Source organism: Corvus hawaiiensis, chromosome 26 (assembly GCF_020740725.1).
Source record: "Corvus hawaiiensis isolate bCorHaw1 chromosome 26, bCorHaw1.pri.cur, whole genome shotgun sequence".
Lineage (NCBI taxonomy): Eukaryota > Metazoa > Chordata > Aves > Passeriformes > Corvidae > Corvus > Corvus hawaiiensis.
Genome location: NC_063238.1, coordinates 3,364,116 through 3,389,494, shown reverse-complemented (window position 1 = coordinate 3,389,494; position 25,379 = coordinate 3,364,116). Strand labels below are relative to the sequence as shown.

At 34.7% G+C, this 25,379-nt stretch overlaps 1 protein-coding gene across 6 annotated transcripts in view; it reads right to left on the bottom strand.

The window, feature by feature from the left end:
* SNTG1 (syntrophin gamma 1) overlaps positions 1-25,379 on the bottom strand; it is a 334,795-nt gene that overhangs the window by 19,540 nt on the left and 289,876 nt on the right. For 5 of the 6 annotated variants that reach the window (XM_048286500.1, XM_048286498.1, XM_048286501.1 and 2 more), the window contains 2 exons: positions 13,404-13,556; positions 8,249-8,341 (listed from right to left, as the gene is read on the bottom strand). In XM_048286500.1, coding sequence (XP_048142457.1) covers positions 8,249-8,341; positions 13,404-13,556 — 246 coding nt within the window. Of the gene's footprint in view, positions 1-8,248; positions 8,342-13,403; positions 13,568-25,379 lie in introns of those variants that run through there. The other variant, XR_007199924.1, reaches the window with a different exon arrangement.

Here is a 25,379-nt window from a genome sequence, read left to right as displayed (position 1 = left end):
AAACTGTGTAGACAAGCAGACAAATTAGATTTAAGACTCCTCTTGAGATGCGATTAAATTATTGTAATAACAAATAATCAAAAAGCAAAATCCTATATTCACTGAAATTAACAGGTTTTTTTTTCCTGTGACATATCTGGGACCAAGATTTTTCACCAATACTTTTTAATGAGAAATATTTTATTTACAAGTAATCATCTAGGACTCATTTGTGCTAGTCTTTGCAAACAAATTGCTGCCTATTATCTTCTGCTAGTGTTATTCTGCTATAATTAAAAAAGGATGCTCTCTGACTGTGTATTTTTATTTTATACTTCGTACATAAATGCAACATATAAATGACACATGGAAGAAAAGCTACTGACTTCTATACCTGTAATACAGTCACACAAATGAAGAAAATTATATTGTTTCTATTCTTAGCAATAGTGATAGGTCTAGAACACATATTCTGCAAGGCACCTTAGAAAATACTTTCACATTCATATTCTATGTCAGTTTGCTACTCATTCCCAGAATCTTGGACTAAACCACATAAAATTTTGATGAGGTGACATCAGACAAAATCACTTTCCACCTAGGTAATGGCATCAGGAATGTGGAAATACATCGTAACTGTAACTGTCTTTGTTGGGGCTATGACTAGGAATATTCATCAGGGTTTTTGTTTTGTTTTGGGTCAAGGAGTTTGTTCTAATCCAAAGAGAGACCAGATTATCAAACAAATACAGAATAAATAGGTGACTGTTTTTACTTACCATGCTCTAAGGATAGTCATAGAAATGTGGATGTCTGACTAGTCCATGGCTCTGGCATAGATATATCATTTAGGATACAGAGGGCATTATGCATTGGCACTAGGAAAGAAACAAGAATCTCCAACCAGAGCAGATTTGTGTCCTATGAATTCAGTGATTAACTACCTTCAACTTATTATTTAACAGTTTTGTCTCTTCTGTGTTGAATTATCCACTGTGAACGAACTCTCTTCTTGCAGAAAGACTATTTACACTTAACAAACTTGAGCAACAGTGTTTGCACCACGTAGTACAATGTCATAATTTCACCTGCCGGTGAAGCCACATGAGGAATAGCTGAGGTCACTTGGTCTGTTCAGCCTGGAGAAGAGAAGGCTGAGGGGAGACCTCATCACAGTCTACAACTTCCTTGTAAGGGGAAGAGGAGGGGCAAGCACTGATCTCTTCTCTGCGGCGACCAGTGACAGGACCCAAGAAAACAGCCTGAAATTGTGTCAGGGGAGCTTTAGGGTGGATATTAGAAAAAGGCTCTTGACCCAGAGGGTGACTGAGCACTGGAACAGGCTCCCCAGGGGAGTGGTCACAGCACCAAGCCTGACAGAGTTCAAGTTGTACAACGCTCTCAGGCACATGGTGTGATTCTTGGGGCTGTACCGTGCAGGACCAGGAGTTGTACTTTGATGATTCTTATGTGTTCCTTCCAACTCAGGATATTCTATGATTTTATGAAATACATGTTTTATCTACATACATGATCTACGGAAATCAGAAGCACAATGTCATTCCATTGACATGAATCATACAGGTTTTACTATGTAATAGCAAAAGAAGTTTGGCCTTCAGTAGGATGCTTAAAAAAAATCCTGAATCTGTCAGTGTTTTATAATAATTAGACAGCTACATCCCAGACCACCTCTAAATGGTGGAGTAAACAAAGAAACCATCTTTATTAAGGAAGGGATATCAGAGGTCACTTTTCAAGTTTTAGTTTCATCAAATCCCTTTGTTGTCTTTTCCATCACACCTTCAGATGTCTATAGCTGTACTTTTTCAACACTACCTTTCTTTTTTCTGACTGATTGGATTATTCTTCCTTTTAGATTCTTAAGGCAATTTTTTTCGTATGTGATCTATATTGCAGAATTATGCTAAACTTCAATGGGAACTTTTCAAGCTAATGCTGTTTGTTGTCTGACTAAAATAGATGATACTCCTACAAGTCAAACTAAATCAAGAGCAGAAGCCCTGTTCCTAAGAATAAAAGTAATTGAGTCTTCAGGCACCTGGGATACACCTTAATTTGTCTGTTTGTCTCATAGCTAATTGAGAAAGATTTCGTTCTTGCCAAGTGACACTTTGTCCATAGTTATAGCAGCAGTAGAGAACTGAGTAGGATTAAGATCTTGTTCATGCTCAGTTGTACTGTGTTACTGATCTCTGGAGACTGTCTTACTACAAAAGAATTATGGTCCAAGGCAATTTCCTTTGTCAACTGCTGCAGCTTTATAACTGTAAAGGGAAAGACGGGAGGACACAGAGGATAAAGAACAAAAATGAGACAAAGGAAAAAAGCATGAAAGTCAGCCCTTATAAACTAACTGTTCTTGTCCATTACTGAAATTACATAGAATGTTAAAAGACTACAGTGTATTTTCTTGGTACTGATGGATGACCTACCAAAATTTGTTTCTACCCACAGAACATAAAACTGTATGAAGCATGCTTGATGGCTTATATTAAAGTTATAGTAGCTATTTGTTCAGCATTTCAACTTCTAAGCATGGAATAAATATTTTTTTGCAAGAGTTATATCATTAAATCTCCATCTTGCAGTGAGCCTGGTTTCTTCCTGCCTTCCCTATTACTGAAATTTGAATATCAAGAAGGTTTTTATATGCTGTTTTATCTCAATATACTGTATATGTATTAGTTGCATAAAGAGACAGACAAGGTATGTATCCCTAGAAAACATGGGAGTTTATTCATAAAGAAATTAAGAGAAATACTGCTCTGTGTGATTCAGTAGTCTTTTGGTATGGAAATAAAATTAAAGATATTTGCAATGCTATTTATTGTTCATGGTGTATTCTCTGTTTTGGGGAAATACTCAGGGTTTCTGCAAGAGAACATAGGACAAGTACACTGAGCTTTTTTCATGGGCACCTTGTGGGCCGTTGCGGAGCCTTTTCTTACTTTGTTCTAACACCATCATATAATTCAGCAGCACCTTAATTTATTTTCAATCCTACAAGGGATGATTTTTTTCTCTTCTGGCAAATATATTTTTTTGACGCTGCTTTAATGAGCAGTAAATGTGATGGAGTACAGACACAGCACTTTGTTCAGGTAGGTATATGGCAATGTATATTCCCACCAACACATACATATATTATTAGTAGAATTTATGATGTAAATAAGCACATTATAGAAAAAAAATTAATGAATATGTCAGTAAAACAGAAATATATATATAATATACATATTTCCATGTATATCCACCCATCTACTTGAAGCGTAGTCCATTTTTTTTATGGAAGCATATTAAGAATCAGTTATTGAATGGCAATGGTTTATAGTAGTAGTTTTATGCATTGGATCACTTTCAGAATAGTAGTTATATTAACTTCTGTACATGTCTTGTTATTCTGTTTAATCAGTCTCCATACTTAATTCTTAAGGTGGCTATAGTGGCTGCAAAACCTTATTTATAAATGCTCATCATAATATCCATGTATGTCCGTACCTAACACAAATTGCCCATAAAAGAATTACACTTGTTCATTAAAATATTTATGTCTGTATACTAGCTAATGTTAGAAAAATTTAGGACATGAATGCTGGGATGTAGTTGTGCAGGACTGAGAAAAATGTTTTCCCCAGTAAACACTGATACACAATAAAGCAAAAATGACCTAGGATAAAATTTGGTATATAACTTCTAAGAACTGCCACAGAACTTTTTGCATCTTTTTAGAATTTTCATGTTTTAAAACCAAATAAACAAAACATTTAGCATATGGAACATCACTGGTGAAAAATTATGTCTGGAGTAGACGCTGTATACTAAGACACCTTGTAGTGCAAGGAGTAACTAAGCAGAATCTGGAAAATGTGATTAAGGCAGAAAAGAAAATAAAATATCTAAATGGTATTCACAAAGATTTGTTAAATTCACTTTTTGTAGAATACTAGCAAGGAAGAAAGAGGGAAGTTCAGTAAGGGGGCTATTTGACATCCTGTATTTCAAATAAAGAAATTGTGTTATTCATTATTCAAATAATGAAATTGTGTTAAAGCTGGTGGACATTTTTTGGAAGAAGTCCCCACTGGAAGAGATGCTTGGGGGAAACTCCCTATTGATCAGAATTACATTTCTGTGTATGCCAACACAGAAGGCAGGTGGCTTTTTGACTCCAGGTTTATAACCACCACAAATGAAGGACTACATCGCAAAAATAATCATAATCAAAGATTTCTAGTGTTGGCTTGGGCTGTGTGTCACAGTTTGCTTTCAATCCATACATTGCTAATAAAAGATGGCATCTTGCACCGGAGCTTTGGCTCTGAAAAGTGCTGCAGAAGAACAAGGGTGCAAATATATTTGTCACTACTTTTTAAGGTGCAAGGAGAAAAATTACTTTGTGTCCAAAATTCTATTTGGTAGTTTACAAACTACTGAACTGAATTGAGAACTAATTTTCTGAAATGTTTGAACAATCCAATTTAACCAGACAGTCTTAAAAACTGTTCATTCTCCTTTCAGGAAACTACAATGGCTTGTTATAAAGCATCATACCAAAATAGTCTAAATGACAAACTATTGTTGACTCTATGAGCTATCAGTCAGAAAATGAATAAGAAAAAGCAGAGAATATGCAACAGAAACAGCTATGATTTATGCCAGTGCTGTTATAATCACATCACAGCACAGATTTTTTCTGAATAACTAAATTTAATACTTTGTGTACTCATATTCATCATAGGTCTGTGCAGACACAGAAACAATGTTTTTATCTAATTATGATGTGTTTGACTTGAAATACATTTAGCACAGATGACAGTTTTTAACCACTAATTTCAATTTACATAGTTAAGTATTATTTAGGGATTAAATGACAGCAAACAAGGAAACAAGCCTACACAGCGTTCTAAGGCTTTTGTCTGGAAATCATACACATAATGAGAACCACTACCCCTTACAAACTTTTTCATGAACATTGGGGGTCTGGAATTTAGAACATTTATGAAATTTTGACTGCAACTTGTCAGGCATGTTGGACAAAATCTATTAACTTACTTGAAATGTGAGACGAAGAAACAATTTAAATATTGTTGCACTGCTAAAATAACTGGAACATTTGAATAAATGTTAAAATCATGAGTTAAAGAACTTGGCTTTCTTCATTTCAGTTCATTAGTAACTGTGCACTTATAAAGACAATTCACAGTCAATTCATTAGGAATTAAGAAAGAAAACTTAAAATACCATGAGCACAGTATTAAGTATAATATTGACATTGTCTGAAGATTTACTGAAGATACCATTGCAACAAAATATAAGACAGGACTTCTCAGAAACTACTTTATTTCCAAAACTACTTTGTTTTTGGAGACCTCTGTGTTCTGGGAAACATGAAAATGTTGTAAAAAAATACGAATAAAAAACCCATTCAATGATATTCAGTAGATCTGTCCCCCAAGTACTTGTCCAAGACCCCCCATGAATTCATTAAAATATCTTGCATCTGCAGGGTTATTCTCTGTGTTATTCTGAGAGAAGTACTGAATGATGAACAGTTCAATCTGACACTGAACTCTGAAGGCTATGGAATATGGCTTTAAGTTAATCTTTACCCAAAAAGGAGTGGTTGAATTTGATAGGAGCAGTGGCAAAATAACAGAAGAGAACATGTACAGGAGGAGGACCACTAAGATGATCAGAGGGTTGGAGTACCTCTTCCATGAAGGCAGGCTGAAAGAGTTGGGGCTCTTCAGCCTGGAAAAGAGAAGGCTCCAGGGAGACCTTATTGCTGCTTTTCAAAACTTAAAGGATGCTTGTGCAAATATGACGAAAGAGTTTCTACCAAGGCCTACAGAGACAGGACAAAGGGACAATGTTTTTAAAGCAGAAGAAGGGAGAGTTCAGATTGGACATAAGGTTATATGATGAGGGTGGTGAGACAGTGGAACAGGTTGCCCCAAGAAGCTGTGGATACCCCATCACTGGAAGTGACAAGATAATTGTTTGTACTGGTTTTTCAAACAGAAATTGTAAAAAAATCCTAAAACTTATAAAGAATTATAAGTAAGTATCATTTTTATGAATGGTATGATATTTAAAATAATGTTTTTGTCTTTAATACTGAGTATGTTAATTCATGGGACAATTGATAGGACTTTTGTACAGTCTTAATTCACAAATGTATATGTAAATATTAATAAGAAATGGATTACTTGATTTAAATCTTTTTCATGTTTTCCTTGTCCTGCAAATTGGTTTCCATTTTTAATTGCTTTCTCAGATAATTTCTGGAAAACAGATTTTGATTTCCTGCTTCATATGAACATCATTAGGAAGAGAAATAACACTTTTAGCTTAAGAGACAATACAGGTCTACTTTACATTTCAGCATATATGAGATTAGCAATATTGTTGAAGACCATTGCCAGCATAGACACAATTTACACTTGTCATGATCATAATAAAAATATCTGAATAAATTTTTGGCTAATCTTCATCTTTCCATAAAATGATGGAGAGTAGGTAATGCTTTTTGTATTTAGGCACCCACTAAAACTTGGTTGACACACTTAGATTTCAGACATTTCACCCTATGGCTTGTTTGACAATTTTAACTGTAGCAGTCACTTGGCAACAGATTATGTTGCTTTCTATTGTATTGTTTCTTTTCTTTTCTGATGCAATTGCCATCCTTATCTCACACTGCCTAATGCCTAATTACCTAACAAAACAATGTCTTTTTTTTTATTTGTGGTGTAATGCTTTATTCTAACATACAATACAGTACATATAATACAAGAAGTAATGGGTTCAAACTGAAAGGGTATATTTAGGTTAGATATACAAATGAAATTCTTTACTCTGAGGGTGGTGAGGCACCAGAACAGGTTGCCCAGGGAAGCTGTGATGCCTCATCCTTGGCAGTGTCCAAGGCCAGGTTGGGTGGGGCTTTGAGCAACCTGGTCTAGTGGGAGGTGTCTCTGTCCATGCAGAGGGGTTGGAACTGGATGATATTTAAGGTCTCTTCCAACCCAAACCATTCTATGATTCTATAATTACATACATATGTATTATATAATGTATATATTTAAAATATTATTGGAGAGTGGGTGGGGGAATACCACTTTTTTTTTTTTTAACTGAGCTACTGCATCTTAATTCTGATTTTTTGTGTAATACCTTCTAAACTGATAGCTGCATTTCATTGATGAATTATACAAGACTATTTGCTTAACAAAAAGAAACAAGGTTACATAAGTACTTGAATTTAAAATTCATCACTTTGTGCAAAAAACCAGTGAACGGAGAAGCGGGAAGAATAAAAGGGTTTGGATTAGTGGAATAATGAGGTGGGAAGGATTGCCTTAAAATAGAGCATAGGAACAAATTGTGGAGTCAAAAGGACATCTTCAACAATTGGTGGTGACAATGTTGCAGCATCTCAAAGGAAAATAGGTATTGAGGAGAAGTGGAACTCAGAAGAAAGATTTCACCATTTCATTCACAAGAAAGATTCTACCATTTACCAGCAGTGTCTAGTAGTAGCAGTAAAGCTTCTGACATTCTAGGACTTGACAGCAATTAGTGCAAATGTCAACACATGACATACTCAGGGTCTCAATGATTTTACTGAGACTTGGCCACGCAATAATATAATATGGAAATTGAGTCCATACTATTCACTTGATAAAACAAACTCTTTCATCAGTTGTACTGAGTTGTTTTAAGGCTGACAGGAAAAGCTGATGGGTGAGACATATAGGCTATGGTTGATTTATCTTTTTACAGACACCTGAACACCAATAGCTAAAATATTGTGGAATTGCTGTAATAGCACACTCTCATTTCCACAAAACAATAGAAGAGAATGGAAGATTATTTTCAAAGTTCACAGATGAGATTGAAACCAAGAAAATTATCTTTTCTCAAAACCAAGGAAGCGCCAGCAAAAAAACCATCAAACTGAATCAGTATGGGCTTTCATGTGAAATTCAAGAATAAAGATCTGATGTTTGTTTCAGATTGATATCAGTACTGGCTTTTCAATAACAAGCACATCACAGAATACTACTTCTCACATAATTAGAAATCAGTCCTGAATTTAGACTACAGCATGAGAGATTTGACAAGAGATGATCTGTTTCTATAACAAAGAGAAGGATATCTAAAAGATGTACTACTTATCTCAAAATATTAGAAATAATAAGGAATAATAGTAGTGTGATGAAAAAAAGTCTCAGAACTTTACCTTTGTGGCAGCATCAAAACAGACAAAGCCCATGCTAAAATCGATGGTAAGTCCCATAAGGTGACTCTCTAAAACACAGGCATATGTCTTGCACTGTAAAAGAAAAATCAGAGAAGACACAAGACATTTCTTAGTATTTTTTCTAGGACCTCTATTTCTGAGTCTTTATTCTAATGTTTATGTATCTCAAAATTATTATCAGAACTAAGTCGTTTCTGTGTATATATGTCTATTTATTGCCAATGTATTTCAAATCAAAGGATTTTAATGAGTGATGAAGTTGTCTAAGTACTATGGAAACAGGCTTTGCTTCCATTAGGGAAGAAATGAAAGAGGCTCGGAATTGCCTCAGTGGCTTACTAATAACATTTTCTAAAAGGGAAGTTTTATTATTTTCAAACCCCCTTATTTGGTTTTCATACCCAGTAACAACTTCTAAGATTAATATGTTCCTTTTATCTTTTCAAGAAAAAGAAAACGCATATGTAAAGTATCTCTGTATGCTGTTTCTTGTGGTTTTCTCTTGTCCTAAATCTCAGGGAAAAAGCTAATATTTCATACCATTTAGCAACTGATGCAATTATCTGAAATATGTTCTTTTGCTTCAGCTAGTGGACCAATATATCTCAAAGGTTTCTATGAGAAACCTTGGAATTCTGAAAGACTCTCTCATTCTATAATTTTTAAATATATGCATCTATTTATTCCCATAATGTCACACACTGTGAGACATTTATCAGTGTAATTTTCAGGATCAAAACTACTGCTGTGCTTGAAGGCTGACTACAGGTACAAAATGACAGACTTGTCTTTTTCATCTATAATGTGTCAGAAAATCAAAATATAAATTGTAAACATGGGAACAATGTGGGTTAGTAAATTGTCAGTATTACAAAAGAACCTATGATTATCTTGGGCATTTTGATTATCAAGGATAAATCACATGCCTTCACTCATATATTCTTTGGGAGGGCTCTTGGATTCTAGGTGGTCCTCCTCAGAACACAAGAAGCTGGAAGGTGCATTAACAGCTTCTAAATAGAAAATGCTATGAAGGAAAATTGAAAAATTCGTACTTAGTGTTTATATTAATGAAAAAAAGTGGTTTTTCTTTTTCTTTTTTGATCAGCTACACCATAAAACTGCTATGAATATGTAAAATTTGATTGTAAAACAGTGTTGAAAAAGAAGAGGATATTGCCTTTGGTACTATCTCATTAGTAGAAGAAAAAGTGCAGATTAATATAGTTCACAGTTACAGTTAATTAAGTCAAATATGGAAACATTTTCAAGTTTTGCATGCAAAGTAAAAAATGTACAGTTATGTGGAATTATCTTGCAAACATCTTACAAGATGCAAATTCCATTTTTATTTGCAAACGTTCAAGATCTGGAACAGACTCAGAGCCTTTACTGGAAATTAAATTTGGCAAAGAAAATGTGTATCAGATTTAAAACACATATTGTCATGTAAAGTTATCTAACCTCCCACCCCAACACCAGAGGCCAACCTACAGCGTGCACTATAGCACCATGCTGAGCTGGCACAGCTCCCTCTGTTTAAGCCCAGCACTGTGCCTGTCTAAATAGCCTCACTGGGAACTTAAGATTTGTGAAAAACAGGCCATAGCAGCCTTGGTTCAAGGCTGCACTGCAAAAGCGACCTGTTTCCCAGACTGAAGGATATTTCCACAAAAGGCAGTGCACAATTTGTGGAGAAATATCCTCTAGTTCAGCTCGGTGTAGTTATTTGCAGGAAGAAACTGCGCACTACTAGCAGCAGCTGATTCTTTAGTCATTCTTTACATATAGAAAAGACCATTCCACACCCTCAGACTATGATGTTCAAAACAATTTAGAGAAGAAAAAACATGAGAATAACAAAAAAGATCTCCAGACACTGAGAATTTAGTTTCTTTGGGGAAGAATGTCCCTTGGTTTTTGCAGGTGTTGTACACACTTGCATATGATTCTGGTGACAGGTCAGAGTAGGCATGTGAACCTTCAGACACTAGTAAACTCTTGTAAGACTTTTCTCATCTTTATTTTCTTTAAGCTGCCTTTTAATTCAGATATTTGGAGAAAAGAGAAAGGCAAAAATTGTTATCAAGATACATTTAAAATTTCTTACACATTTAACATTTTAAAACTTTAAAAGTGACCATGAATAATATATACTGTGGATGTTTGGCTTTGGTTGCTGATTTCTCATAAGAGCTCATGAAAACCTCATCAGAACTGAAGCATCCCGTTCCCAAAAGAAGCAGAACACACTTCAGAAGTCATTTGCTGTTCTTCCACAGAATATGGAATGTTAACTTTGGTTTATTAATAATTCAATGGGTCAGGCAGAGGCTGAAGGAGACAACTCGAAGTTGTTCCTTAAATACTATTCCCTCAACACACACAGTTTAAATTATGGAAAGAACAATACATCATGAACTTCATCTAAGCCATCTCTGAAGCTGAAATAAAGTGTAATATAAATCTAAGACTTAGTTCAGACTTTCAGATTCAACTTCAATGGAAACATATGTTAAAGTACTGCAATATAAACTAGCTTAAATAATAATCCTTACATTAGAAAGCAAACAACTATAATACAAGCAAGGACAGCAAGAAAAAAATTCATGATGGAAGAGGTGAAAACTTTAGCTTAAAGTAACAAGAACACAAAAGGAATGTGACAGTCATATATATAATTGCACATCATTATGCAAGCTATAGTAGTCTCAGATTCTTCATGCAAAAATGTTGTGACACAGTAAGGAAAAAGGATTTTCATTTCAACTAATTTTTTTTAATAGGTGATTATGAAAATGGATTATCATCACTTACTACACTACAAAACTAATTTAAGAGTGACTGTAACACACCAAAATGACTCCACTGTATTATTGCACCATGTTATTGCTAAATTATTATCAACTTGACTATGCCTCCTCTAATACATTTCTTTTCTAAGAAAAAGCAACTGTCTATTTTTTGTTTTAGATATACCTCTGGCAGAAGCTATGAATTAGGCTGAAACAGAATTCATTATATATTTACAGTGAGGCATTTAAAAAATACTTAAATTTGTTATATATTCTTTGGAGTTAGATCAGAATTGGCCCCTCATTAAACTCTTCTGGAGGTTATAGTCATTGAGTAATAGTTACTATTTGTATGATTATGTACTAGCACACAACACAGTTGAAGAATTTTAAATGGCAGTTTTAAACTGCAGTTATATTTTCAAAATTATATGATTTCATTGTAAGAGAAACCTACTGGATTAGCATTCACTTTAAATATGAATATTCATATCAATACAAATTTTGGCATAAACCAAAATTTTAGTAAAAATGTACAGTTGATACCTTAATTTTGAACCTGTCACCATTTTTTTTTTCTCAGAGAGAAATGAAATAACTTGTTGGAGATAAATTATAGCACCAGATTTTATCTGCATCTGCAAGTTGGTAGATGAAAGCAGTAATGGATTGCTGAGAGAAAAATGAGGACGCCAAACACAGTTATATTAAAAATATTCTAAACTTTTTTTCCAAATCAAGATATAGAAAATAAAAAAAGGTGTAATAATAAGTGTGAGTTCCACAATAATATTCTATCACGAGAAGCTTGTTTGTCCACTTTCACAGATCTGCTGTAATCAATCAATCAATCAATCAGGAAATCATTGCTTTGAGTTCTTAATTGCTACTTTGAATATCAGGAGAGAGAAAATTAAGTGAAAAGATTAAGATTAATCTGAGGTTAAGGTTATTAAGGAAATTATTTTCGAGAAGCATGAGGGCAATTTGAATAAATGTAATTCTAAAACCCAAAAGAAAAATCTAAACTAGGAATGCTATAGTATGAATCAATCTCAAAGTAGAACAAATATGAGGTAGCTTCTAGGATAAAATTTATTCAAGAAAAATGCCATATATTCTTTTACTGATGGCACAGCAGTGCTTCTATAAAGTATGTTGCAGTTAATTATATAAGAAAGACAAAACCACTCAAATATTTAGTGGCAGAGGACATATATTGTTGCAATTTTTACACAGAAAAACTAGTCTTAGATTTTTCAGGATGTAATTACAGTGTAAAAGGTAAGAATAGTTTCTATAAAAGGTAACAGAGTACATGAACTTACAAGAGAAAAGCTGAACCTCCTCTGACTTCTCCTAAACAAAGATGCTGTGCATTAAAACTGACAGCAGTGTAGTTTTTGCAAACTGGATCATCATCAGTATATACCAGTGCAATCCATCTGCATGTGGTGGCTCACAGGTCAGAAAAGGGGTAATATACTACTAACTAACAATTTGTCTGAATAAAAACATGTCAGTGCTTTCATTCCCAGGAGAAAATGTGTGAGACAATACTTGCACAGGCTAATATGCTAATATGGCTTGGGTAAGTGTGTAAAACTCCTGGCAACACCAATGAAAACTGTTCTAACCATATGAATATATCACAATTAGAAAATCAATATTACAATCAGGATTAGGTGAATTATAGTTGTGGTGGGTGGCTTTGTCAAAAAAGTCATGACTTTTTGGTCATGTGAGAAAAACAAATCTATCTTTAAACATTCTGATATATAATTTCTCTATAAAAAGTCACTATAATCTGTAGCAGAATGTTATCCATCTCTGCTCATCTGACCATCGAGTAAATATAAGGAACAGGAAATGTGTGAAGAAAGAATAATGCAGCTGAGGTACAATTTTGTCCTTGCTTGTATCCAGTAAGTACTTCACTCAGTGTACTCTCATTCCCGGTATTACAAGGACAACTTAATTCCTGAAAGGTTCTCTTGTGATATTTAATAACAAACAAGGTAGCATGTAAGCCAGTAAGAATATCTAAACAGCTGGATTTTGTCCTTGACCTACAGATTGTTTTTCCTTGTCTGTCCATGAACTTCAGTTAACAAATATGTATCACATCGTCATAATAACTCAAAGATTGTATTTCAGGTGATCTCTTCTGAGCATTAGATTGCAAGCTGTTTGGGTAGACCAAAAGCAATTACTTACATAAAACAATAATAACTTGAGAGCTGCAGAAGGTCATAAAATTTTTTTAATTGCATCAATATTTCATATGGGCCTAATTTGGTAATGTACCAAAAGATGATCACCAAGGCAGTTGTTCTCACCTGTATCCGTTCAACTTCTAAAAAAGTTGCTGTTTGGAAGGCTTTTTCCCATAGTGTTAGGTCGGACTCTAGTTCCACAGAAAAGTAAAGATCTTCTCCAGACTCAGACTGGACACTGAAGCAATGTTTCCGACGGTCCAGTAGATCACTGCCCTGATGAAAACCTGAAGTTATATAATCTGGCATACATCAATTAATATTTTTAATTGCAAACATTTATGCCTCAAACCCAGCATTTTTAAATGGCATTTTAAATGACAGTAGTAACTACCGAGAGCTGAGGAACTGAAAATTAGAGGCTTGGTCTAAACACTGATATTTCAATGAATTTTAAGAAGGATGCCTATATTCAGAATGGTATGGGACAGCATATCTCTGGCATTACCTTTAAATATTTTAACAAATCACTTCTCAAAAATGTTATCAGCTATACACTTTTAGATTAGATAAATTCTATGAAAGTTTTCCACTTTCTATTCACATGAGGAACACAAATATCAGCTATTTGACTCACACACTCTACTCTGGAAGGCTGGTCAAAGGAAGGCATTTATTTTAAGAAGTATGAAAAGTCCATATGTTCTATTTTCTTTATAGAGGCTAGGGAAAACAAGTTCATATTTCTGGAAGCTTACAAAATCCAACATAAAATTTGTCCTTAAATCGACACTGCCAGGAGAGACTAGAGTGGCTGCCCATGGTTAGGATTCTGGCTTTGGTCCTGGAGGAGAAAATTACTTTTGGCTTTATTTTCAACATAACATCACACAATAGATATGAGGTTACAAATATTTAATAATTAATGATTGCTGCATTTGTAATTGGTACTAAACCAGAGAATAAGCAAGCTAATCAGGAAATCCATTCATTAAAAAGATTTCAATTTTTAAAAAAAAATTATTTATTTAATACAGGATGCTTTAGGCTAAAATTCTGGCGCATAACTTGTTCTTGTGAAAAATAGGTTTGCAGAAACAGGTTTAATTAATTTAGTCCCTGCTACATCAAAGAAGCTGCCGCAAGTCACAAGCTCACCAGCTGTCCTCGCCAATACATCTGGAAATTTGGGTATAAGTAGCCTGCATGAAATTTCCACAAAGCTACCCCATAACAAAGGGCAGAGTTAAGTTCAGTAAAGGAGACTCACGGGACAGTATTGCCTTCTGGTTATACACAACTTGAACAGAACAAGGGGAGCACAATCAGCTGAAGCAAGCTGGAAGAGCAGCTTACATTGCTCAAGTCAGTTCTCCCCGGGGCAGAGAACCAGGAACTTAAGCTGATTGAGAACAAAATATATAAAACAGGAACCTGTCTGAAGCTATCACTGTCAGGTATTCAAGTAGGTAATGGGAGACCAAGCAGTACTTTCCCCTTTCCATTCATTCAGTAGAAATGTGACAGACTTGTTCAAGAAAGCCAGTACAGGATGCATTCATGAATGCTTCTGGTTCAAGCCTGCTTTACAATTTCTAGAAGAATCAGCTGTGGAGGCAACATACCCTCTCTTTGCAATCACCATGACAAAAACAAGTTGCTAGGATGTTAAAATGACCAGTCAGTGTGGAAAAATCTCCTTCCTTACTTCCAACAAATCCTAAGCTTCGTAGCTCTACTGTGTTAAGTCATGTATGAAAAAAATCAGCATGAACGTTTGATCTTAAAAGACAGCATTTCAAAAGAAAATATATTTTTCCAGCCTTTTCTTCTAAATATTCACAGGGCTGTGTAGTTGAACCAGTTAGGTGTAGCTCAATAATAGTCTATGTCCTATCAGAAACACTGTCTCTTTTTTCAGTATCTCTTTTTTCTCCTTTTTTTTTCCTTTCCATTCAGGCCTTTCTTCCAAAACTGAAGTGTCAATTCTGTTCACAGTATGTCCTGACCAGCATTCAAAATAGATGTTATAATATCCAGGTTGTTGTTAAGGACATTTATGCTCCATTGCACACACAGCCTGAAAGCACACAGAGCAGCAGCACTGTGACAAATGTTTAACCTTGTGGATATGTGTAGCAACATAAAGCACAGTGTCGTAGAATGGCTTGGGTTGGAAGGGACCTTAAAGATCTTCCAGCTCCAACCTTTTATGGTTGTGAAACCTTTCACTTGACCAGGTTACTCAGAGCCCCATCCAGTCCGGCCTTGAACACTTCCAGGGATGGGACATCCATAACTTCTCTGTTCCAGTGCCTCACTACCCCCACAATAAGGAATTTCTTCCTAACATCTAGTCTAAACCTACTCTCTTTCAGTTTGAAGCCATTCTGCCTTGTTTTGTCACTACATGCACTCGAAAAACGTCCCTCTCCATCTCTCTTATAGGATCCCCTTAGGTACCGAAAGGCTGCAATAAGTTCACCCTGAAGCCTTCTCTTTTCCAGGCTGAACAATCTCAATTCTGGATGAATAAAAGCACTGGAAAACCCTCACTCCTCCAGGGAAGAAAAGCTACTTCTTTTAGTATAACAACACTTCTTGTCTAACAGGTCTTAAATGGGGTCTTGAAATCCCTGTGCTTCCAGAACTAAACCGGATTGAATGGGCCTCTTGGCCCATAACCCAAAGGACCCATTCAGCATGGAGTGTGGCAAGACTCATGTGTAAGGTACCTGTATTTCCTGGGGAAGGTTTCAGTCCTTCATAGCTACAACCTCAGAAGAAACTAAAAATATTTTGAACTCATCTTTACCTATTCTTGACAAAGTTAGTAGAGAATAAGCAATTATTAGTAATGCAGGTTCTTAAAGTTTTTCTGAAACATGACTATGGCTCTATGTGGGATCATAGGAATCACTGTCATTAAAGTAACTGAAGTAATAACCCCTGTTTTCAAATGGGAGGGAGCTTAGTGCATGGCTCAGTTCCAGAATGCATATCTCTATTTAGCTGGGCACAGCTAAGGTTTGATGCTTTTAAATGACACACTTAGACTCTTCCAGTCTTACAGGCTTTTTTTGTCTCCTATTGAGAAGAATATGCTGTCAAGGAAAAAGGAAAGAGTTATTGCATAGACTGTGAAAAACAAAATGTTATAAGTTGTACTGAGATTGGTCTCTGTTAAAAAGCGTTTGAAAAATGCAAAAATCTCTGGAGGCTTTGAAGTGACTAAATAAAAACCTGTTTATTTTACTATCGACATTGCTAGTAATAATTGTACTAGATTTTTCTAAGCATTACATCAAACCTAGATGATGAAAAAAGAAGAGTTAAATGGGATCTACAATAATTATCCAGGTTTTTGCTACTTATGTATGAAAATGAGAGCATGCTTTGATTTAGGAAAGACCTAATCACTACTAGGTAACACTTCCCCTCAGTGTTTTGCATATAAAAAGTTTAGAATATTTCAACTACTACATTATATTGTGACAAACAGTACACATAATGGACTCATTTATTATTGAAATTTACATTCTGTGAAGTTCTTATTCAGAATGAAAACAAAATTCGACATTTCCACAGAAATAATAATTTAACCAAATAATAATTTCAATTTGTGATTAGCTCTTATGGATATACTTGTGATTTTGATATCAACATCTATGGTTAAGCCCATGGTAAGAGAAGTGTAAGTCAAAGAAATTTAAATGATATATTTTAGTTTTTCCAAAATTGCTAACATACATATGAAGTATTCCTTTCCTTCTTAGTGGTATTCCATTCTGTTTGTGAAAACAGTTATGTGCAAGGTTCCCTTTAGTGCTGCTTCTGCAACTTATTCTGCTTTTTCTGCAAGATCTTTCTTTAGTTTTGCATTTCTTTTCAAGCATTAAAAATCTGTATTCCGCATTTATAGAATCTCATAATTTGTACAATGGATAACTGGACAAAACAATATGTAGGCAAAGATAAAAGATAGCTATCCAAACGTCCTTATACAGGCAGGAATTTGAAGCAATTTTATTTTTTAAGGAATCCAACTGAAAATTGTTCAAAAGTCCACTAATTTAAAATAAACTTGTCAGGAGTCTCAAAACCAGGTCTGGATTAAGCAGGAATCTTCATTAACTGCCTCAGGAGTCTCAAAACCAGGTCTGGATTAAGCAGGAATCTTCATTAACTGCCTTTTAAGAAACCACTACTTCAACTAAAATATAAATGTCATTCTACCCATTTAAGCATTTGCTATGACCCTGTATTTTTATATTCACTTACTAGTCAATGAGGGACACAAGCCAATTTCATGTTGACTTTTTAAGAACCCTTTCATACTGTTAATGATTAGTTGTACCATTTGCCCCTGATGTTCTCGTTGTGAATTAATAAAACTGTCTGAAGAGAAACACACACAAAACTTTTACCAGCATGTTAATTGTCACTAGCAGGAAAGTAGTCCTGCTGAAGGATGGGCTGTGAGGAAAGACCTTGGCTTACACCCAGCTTCAGGGTAATCCAGCATCTCTGCTGACAGGACAGTATGACTCCTGCTTGCCTAATTAATAATGATATCCATGTTAAGTGAGAGTAATAAATTTGTCCATGGGAACTAAGCATGGCTCATTAGGCAGGTCCTTTCAAATTAAGGCAGAATGCTTCTTTATCACTAAGTAGTGACTTCACGTTCTCTTCTGCAGAGGTAATCTTTTCTCTTTTGTAAGACTGCTCTCTCCAGAAGAAGCACTGCTTCTGTTTGATGACTTGTGTCTTTTCATTTTAAGTATGATGAGTGCATTAAATATTCATATTTTGGGTATTATTTAAATCTGCTAATATTGTGATGGTCAGTGAAAGTTGAGTTGTTCTATTCTACAAGGCTCTGTGCAATAGAAAACAAAGCTAGATCTGTCACTTTCATGCTCATGGAGTGATTTTTACCAAGGAGGTGCTCAAGAACTGTCTGGAAGTCTGATTTACCTGTGAAGTTACATGTAATATACAGTGGCATATGTATTTGGCCACGGAACTGTAAATGTTAGTGACACTGGCAAACAGTTTTTGACATGAACAACAATTCATGTAAGAGGTTCAAAACCATCCTACATAGACAAAATAGACTTTGACTTTCAAGAAAATTTTATTTCAGTTGTTTAAATGAGGTAAATGTTTACGTCTCTCATATTAATTATAATAGTTCTTCAAAACACATAAATGAGAAAACAAACAAAACCTGTTTTCTCTGTTGACTAGTTTAGGTAGTTCCGCAGAAAGAAATCTGTCCTATCATAATCAAGATTCAAACCTAGCACCTAAATCCTCTCAAGATAAAAAGCATTCTCTCATGCAATAACTCCAAAGCAACTGTAAAAATGAATCACATCCTGCCTTCACCCTTGCTGGCACCAGTGCCCCGATTGTTTTACTGCTTGTGTCTCCTTTCACTGATCAATTCTGGCTACATAAACATACATCCTTCTTTCTAAAGGCATATAATGATCTACTTCTTTAGCTGGAATTTAGGGAACACTTTGCTTGAGCATCACCATTAGTTGCTATGGTGATGGTTCTAATAGCCTTTACAGGCAGTAGGGAACAGATTCACTCCAGAGTGAAAAAAGGTACAGCTTCTCCAACATATCCTCATTACTCAAGAAATAAAGAAAAAATATCCATGTAGGCATGTGTTTGTACATAGCTCATCTTATTTGGACCCCTGAATTTTATTGTTAAGAAGTGTAAAAAAAATATTGAAATTGCAGACATGTATACACACACACACACATTTAAGTAAACACAGAATTGCAGCTAAACTAAAACTGGATAGAATATATTTTCATGTTTAGATTTTACAAAAAATATGTTTACTCAAGGGGAAAACTGTTTATAATTGCAGGATAAATTTTACTTTCAATTAAATTCCCATTAGAAAGATCTGTCTGATGGCTGGAGAGAAATAGAAAGGTTCATTCCCTGTAATCTATTAGGTTCAGCAGTAAACTCAAATCACTTTCCTATTCTGCCTGAATAGGAAAATTAATTTCCTCTTCTGCCTGACTAAAAGACAGTCTTGAAGACCCTCACCTGAATCAGAGCAAGAGTCTGAAAACAGGTTTCCTCTGAGTCAGTGCCATAATCGTGTCTATTTCTTAATGAACTCTACTGAGAAACTTGTTTATTTTATTGCCATATGAGGAAAAGTTTCAAAATGTTCACCAAACTGACTAATCTTTTGAAGAAATACATTATTCTAATACTTTCCAGAGATGCATTAGTGGTTATTTTCTGCTACAGAGAAATCAGAGACTAGTATAATTACAAACAGATACTAAAAAAATGTGCTGATCACCTCTTCGGAGAGTTACAAAGGTTTTTTACTTCTCCTAACTTTCAAACATTTGTGCTGCAAATTATGTTTAAGAACAGATCCTATAAGAGTAAATATAATTATAATGGACAGCAATGCTAAAGAGTGATCCTGTCTTTTCATTTTGACCCTTATTAATTGCAGTTGATTTTTTTCCATGTTAGTTGACTGCCTGAGGATATTTTTGTATTTTATATTATAGTTAAAACAGCTAAATCAGTTCTGTAAAATAAATTAGAAAAAGGAATTGAATTGGTTTGTCCCAGTTAAAAGGAAAGAAATAAACAGAGAAGCATCAGCCCCTGAATCTGCTTTTTGGGCTGCTCTGGGACCTCCATTCTTTGGAATAGCAATGGCTGATTCAGGAACAGGGGCACTTTTGCTGCCCTTGAGAAGAAAAGTTAAGATCTACCAAAAAAACTTAGTTGTTCTGGGAAAAATTTGAATGTTACAATTTTGAAGATTTCATTCTGAACATCCTGCATCCCTGTGGCATATAGGAAGAGAACCTTCCCTATCTTCCCAGCTATTAGGAGTTGTTATCTTACTGGTCATGGTAAGTGAGAACAGGATACTCTACATTTCCTTAAAGTGACTATGCACCTCTTCAATAAGAGAAAAAACACCTGACTCAACACCAGAAGTGGACAAAGAAATTATATAGAACAAAAGTCCTTTTAATTCTCCTTTTTGTCAGTTTTTATGTTTGGGTTTTTTTCCCCCACTTTAGATGTATTTGTTTTAAAGGCAGGAAAAGATCTTTTAAAGGTCTTCCTCATGAAGGACAGAAACATTGGAAGGAAAAGGATTAAACCTGATTAAATAAAAGTTTGGAAAATTACCCACCAAATTGATTATTCATTATACCAAAAGAATTACCTACTTGACTGCATACTCTTTTTTATTTATCTTCCTTTCTTTCTTGGACAGAATTCCTTACTTACTCAAAAAGCTTGCCAATACATTATGTCAAGGTGAGAGTATGTTAGGGTAGCATAGTGAAAAGCATTTGTGTTGAATATCAGTATGTCAGAAAATTTCTATAAGCAAATGTGTAAAAAAATTTCTTTTACATGTACTTGCTAATAATGCTAAGAAAAAAATTAAAAAGGGACTATAGTAAAAAAGGTCCTATCATAAAACCACAAGATAAGGATTTGTTAAGAAATCAGTATTTCTGGTTTCACTGCTGGCTCTGGCTGTTGAGAGCAATCAACAAGCAGACCTCCACTGTGAAGAGAATGCACCAAATGAAGTTTTGAATAGTTGCCCCGGAAACAGGAACAATTTATTTCATATAAGGATTGGGACACAGTTCCAGTGAAAAATACAAAATTATCACTGCTGCATGAATGCCTACAGTCACAAAATCTTTGTGCAATAAAACTGCAACATCTCAAGCTAAATTTAAGTATTGCAATAGCCAGAAATAAGGATGGGAAAAAACTCAGATCATTAAAGTCTGTGACCATAAAATAAGAGAAAACTGATAAATTAGAGAAAACTGCTACACAAAAATCTACTAAAATTGATGTGTCAGAGTATATTATTTAATACAATAATGAATCACTCAAATCTTTAGAAATGCTCTGATTAGATTAAATTAATGGAAGGAAACTTCTCAAGCTGCAGATAAATCTAAAATATCTTGGATTTAAGACATATACTTGTCTTTCCCAAGTATCCTTACACAGTATTTATATTTCACACCTTACTTCTGCTCTTTTACAAAATTCCTTCTGCCTTATGTTAAAACCTAATTTGGCTTTGTTTTTCAAGGATGTTGCAACAGCACTGTCAGTCTCATAACTAGACAGGCAACAAAAAGCAATTTCTGCAACAGAGAGGTTGCAGAAGTCATTTAAAAATTTATTTTCTGTATTTGTTATTCTTTTTCTTTTCCTCTGTGTGTTTATCTTGTTATTTTTTCGAGGAAGAAGGATCAGACTCCAAGATTGGCAGCCCCAGCCCAACACAACTGATTTATTTTTCACCCAAAAGGTGACAGTTTATATTAATATTGCATAAAAAATGTCAGAACAAGGAGGGGGGAGGGGAGTTAAGAAAAAATGAGAAACCTTTCTAAAGTTAACAGGGAACATGAAAAGCCTTATTTAATAAGTTTACATTTCAAATACTGCTTGTCCTTCCTTTTTGAAACAAACCAAAAATGAACAAGCCTTTATACAGTGGTACTTGTCATGCATGTAATAACGCTGCCTCTTTGCTGTCAGAAAAGACTTACATGGTGCTGCAGAGTTACAGCAACACCAACACCTTTAAAACACAGGCCCCATTAAATTTATCCAGATTAGCACGGATTAGGGCTCATATAACTATGTACATGTTGAGGAGAAACGAACAGAAATAACATACAGAATCACAGAAAACATTTATGAGCTGGCCAGAGGTGCAGCCATCTACTGCCTGTCTCTATGCATGGTAGGAGCAGCTACACACCAGCTTACACTCAAAAGGATCCAGGGGTGGAAATTCAGTGGCCTTGTCAGGAGCTCTATTGCAGTAAAGAAGTTTTTCCTTATAGCCTAACTGAAGCCAGTTTAGTGCTGGTCTTGATGCCAGTGGACATAGAGATATTTATGACTCTTACTATTTTTCTTATCTTAGAAGACAACTATAATTCTATTTAGAGGGGAAACAGACCCTCTTTTCTGTGGAAACATTAGATACTCTTAAATGTAGGACAGAAGGCAAACCGAAGACTGAAAATTACTTCAATTGTTTTCAACTGAAATACTCAACAGTTTAGCATTCTTGCCAAGAACTGGCTCCTGGCTAAACCCTGGCTGAAAATCTAATATTCCTTGGATGCAGCATTAACCTATTCATAAAAGGGATTCATTACTTCTGCCTCTTAAGCATTTAGAGTACGTGCAAAGTATTTTAGTGGAATCACATCAAGATGCAAGTCTCACCATTGAGCAAACTATATGAATGATAGACCTCAACATATGTTCTCTACCTGCACTTTATATGTTTATGTGTCTATTGACATTATTTTTAAAATTTATCTGAATGCATTAACATTGCCAGTAGTTTCACATCCTTTTTATATCATCCTTTTCCCATACTTGACTTACTGGAAATGGACAGCATAATTACAGGCAATTTAAGTGGGAAAAATTAACATAATTACATTTGAGGATTTTACACATACTAACAGCTAAAATAAGGAAGGAATCACAAGTCTTCTGAGACACCAAGTTGGTCCTGATTAATATAGCAAGAAAATTATAGCTGCACTGATGTGAATGGTACTAACTGTAAACATCAATGATTCACTATCCTGACATGTTGCCAGCATAGCCTGCCTTACACAGTTATCCTCACATTTCAGTTCAGAGCTGATCTGACACTTGAATATGTTTCCTCTTTTATGCTGAATAAAGCATGCTCTAACTGTGAATCTCTAAATATTTTTGCATGACACTGAAGATAGGAGGCAGGTGACACAACTATAGAAAGCATTTTCTCACCATTAAAAGGAGATGCTTGGATGAGCTCTAGAACATAACTCAAGCAAAAAGGATAGAGAAGTGCAATCTTTTATGCTATTGTTCCTAATTTGCCCAAAAAATGAAACAAACTTTTTTCTACCCCCTATATGGAAACATTGTTTAAATATTTATTTACCAATTTATCTAAGGTACTTAAATCTTGTTAAATTATACACACTTACACATGCATACACATGCACACACACTCTCAAAACACATGTTAAAACTGTGTATCAAAAATACAAGAAGTACCAAAAAAAACATATACAGTTAAATCAGCTTCAAAATACTGAACAGGATAAGGCCACGTGCCTATCTGAAGTTAGTGATAGAAATACCTGCTTTTCTGGAGTATTGAATATTTGTTCAATTGCAACATTAAAATTAGTTGGCTGTTAATGGGGCTTTACTCCTCAAAATAAAGCATAAGGTGAAACAAGCTTCTTGCAGAATAAATTAGGAATATTTATTGATAGCAAATCCTACCAGTGGTTCTATTGAAAATAACTCATAGACACACTTTAACGTCAAAAGTGGTACCATTAGATTTTCTTGCCTGACAAATTTCTTAACAAGGATTGCAGATTTTCATCTACATGCTAGTGTCACCATTTGCATCAGTCTGAATAAACTCATGATTAAAAAATAAGAGTGGTTCCAATGCTATCAACTTCTTACTGGTACCTTTCACTGACTAATCAGCACAGCTTTTACAGTTCCTGCCTCCTTCCCCATTTTAACTTGCCTGACTTTGATTTCTATTCACTTTCTTTTTACCTGTTTCTTTTTAGGGTTAAAGAGTTCTTCAGTGCCTTATTTTCTCTCTGCTTCCACCCCTTAATCAACAGACCTATTGAATTTTTAATAAATTATTTCATATGCTGATCAATTTAAGCATTTACCTCCCCAGGTCCTAAGTTATTTGCACTTCCATAAATGCTCCTTTTTCATCAAACATAGCCCACTGCTCTTTGTTGTTATTTCACAATGAATGATTTAAACCAATTTAATTAACATGTGATTTTTGTACTCAGCCTACTTTACCTAGGTTTCATGTCAAAAATTATTTAATCCCCAAAATATTAACAATAAATAGCTTCATATTTATGAGATATGTATTTTGATTTGGTATTTTGTAAACTTTATACAGAACCTTTTTTTATAATAGTTTACTGGTATGGTAGTGTATGAAAGTGGTTATGACAGTTTGGGTTTTTTTCTTTTATACTTTCTTACTATATAAAATTGTATATACTGAAGTAGAAGATCAATGCACTTTTGCTGAATTTCTTTCAATAAAACTGTCTTTTTACACAGTCAAAAGACTGCTTTTTAAAGTGTACTTTTATGCTTCAAATTTTAAGGGTCTTCCTGGTTATTTTGCAGGTCCTAATCAAGTTAAGAAGAGTGACTTATTGCCTTGCTTCTTCTTTCTTTTCTTTGTAATCTGATGGGGAAAATAAAATAAAAAAATATACTGTTACAACAAAATAGTGATTTATTTGATGAGTACTATAAATATGAATCCACTAGCTATAAATCATATAATAATCTCTGACATCTCTGATTAAGGTGCAGAACATCCTGCCTTTTAGCTGCTTGAGACTAAGGGAACTGTAAAAATTGGAAATGGCATCCCAGTTTTCTATATTGTTTATGAAAGGAGTCAGAATCTTTGGGATAGATACTGGAGGAAAAAGAACACTAAACCCATGCAAGCAAATATGAAGAAAACATTGGTTGTGGTGGCAGCCAAGTGGGTTTTATTTAATGTCTTTGGACTATATACTCTTCCTGAAGATTAAATCAGTGAAGTCCTTTGCTGCATGAACATTAATATTGATTTAGTGTTTTAGTATTTTTACTGTTACCAGAAGTGGAATTATTCTCTTATACTGAAATACTAAAATATCAATTTGCATTCAGTAAGATCTGGCAGTTCATATTCTCCACTGTAGTGCTTCTGTTATGAAGAGAAACTTAGAGGAACTCTCAAACTGAGGAAAATTACAATTCTATTTAAAGAGACAAACTTACGCTAGTAAGTCTCTCTAGTCAAGACTGGTCTTGTGAAGTTCATCAGAATTTTAGTCAAAATTAAGGAGTGGAAAATGGAGAAAAAATACTTACAGACAGATTAAGCAAAGTCCTGTCCTTGTGGTTTGAGGGACAGTTATTGAAATTGCCAGTATACACAGGAGAAAATACCAGCTG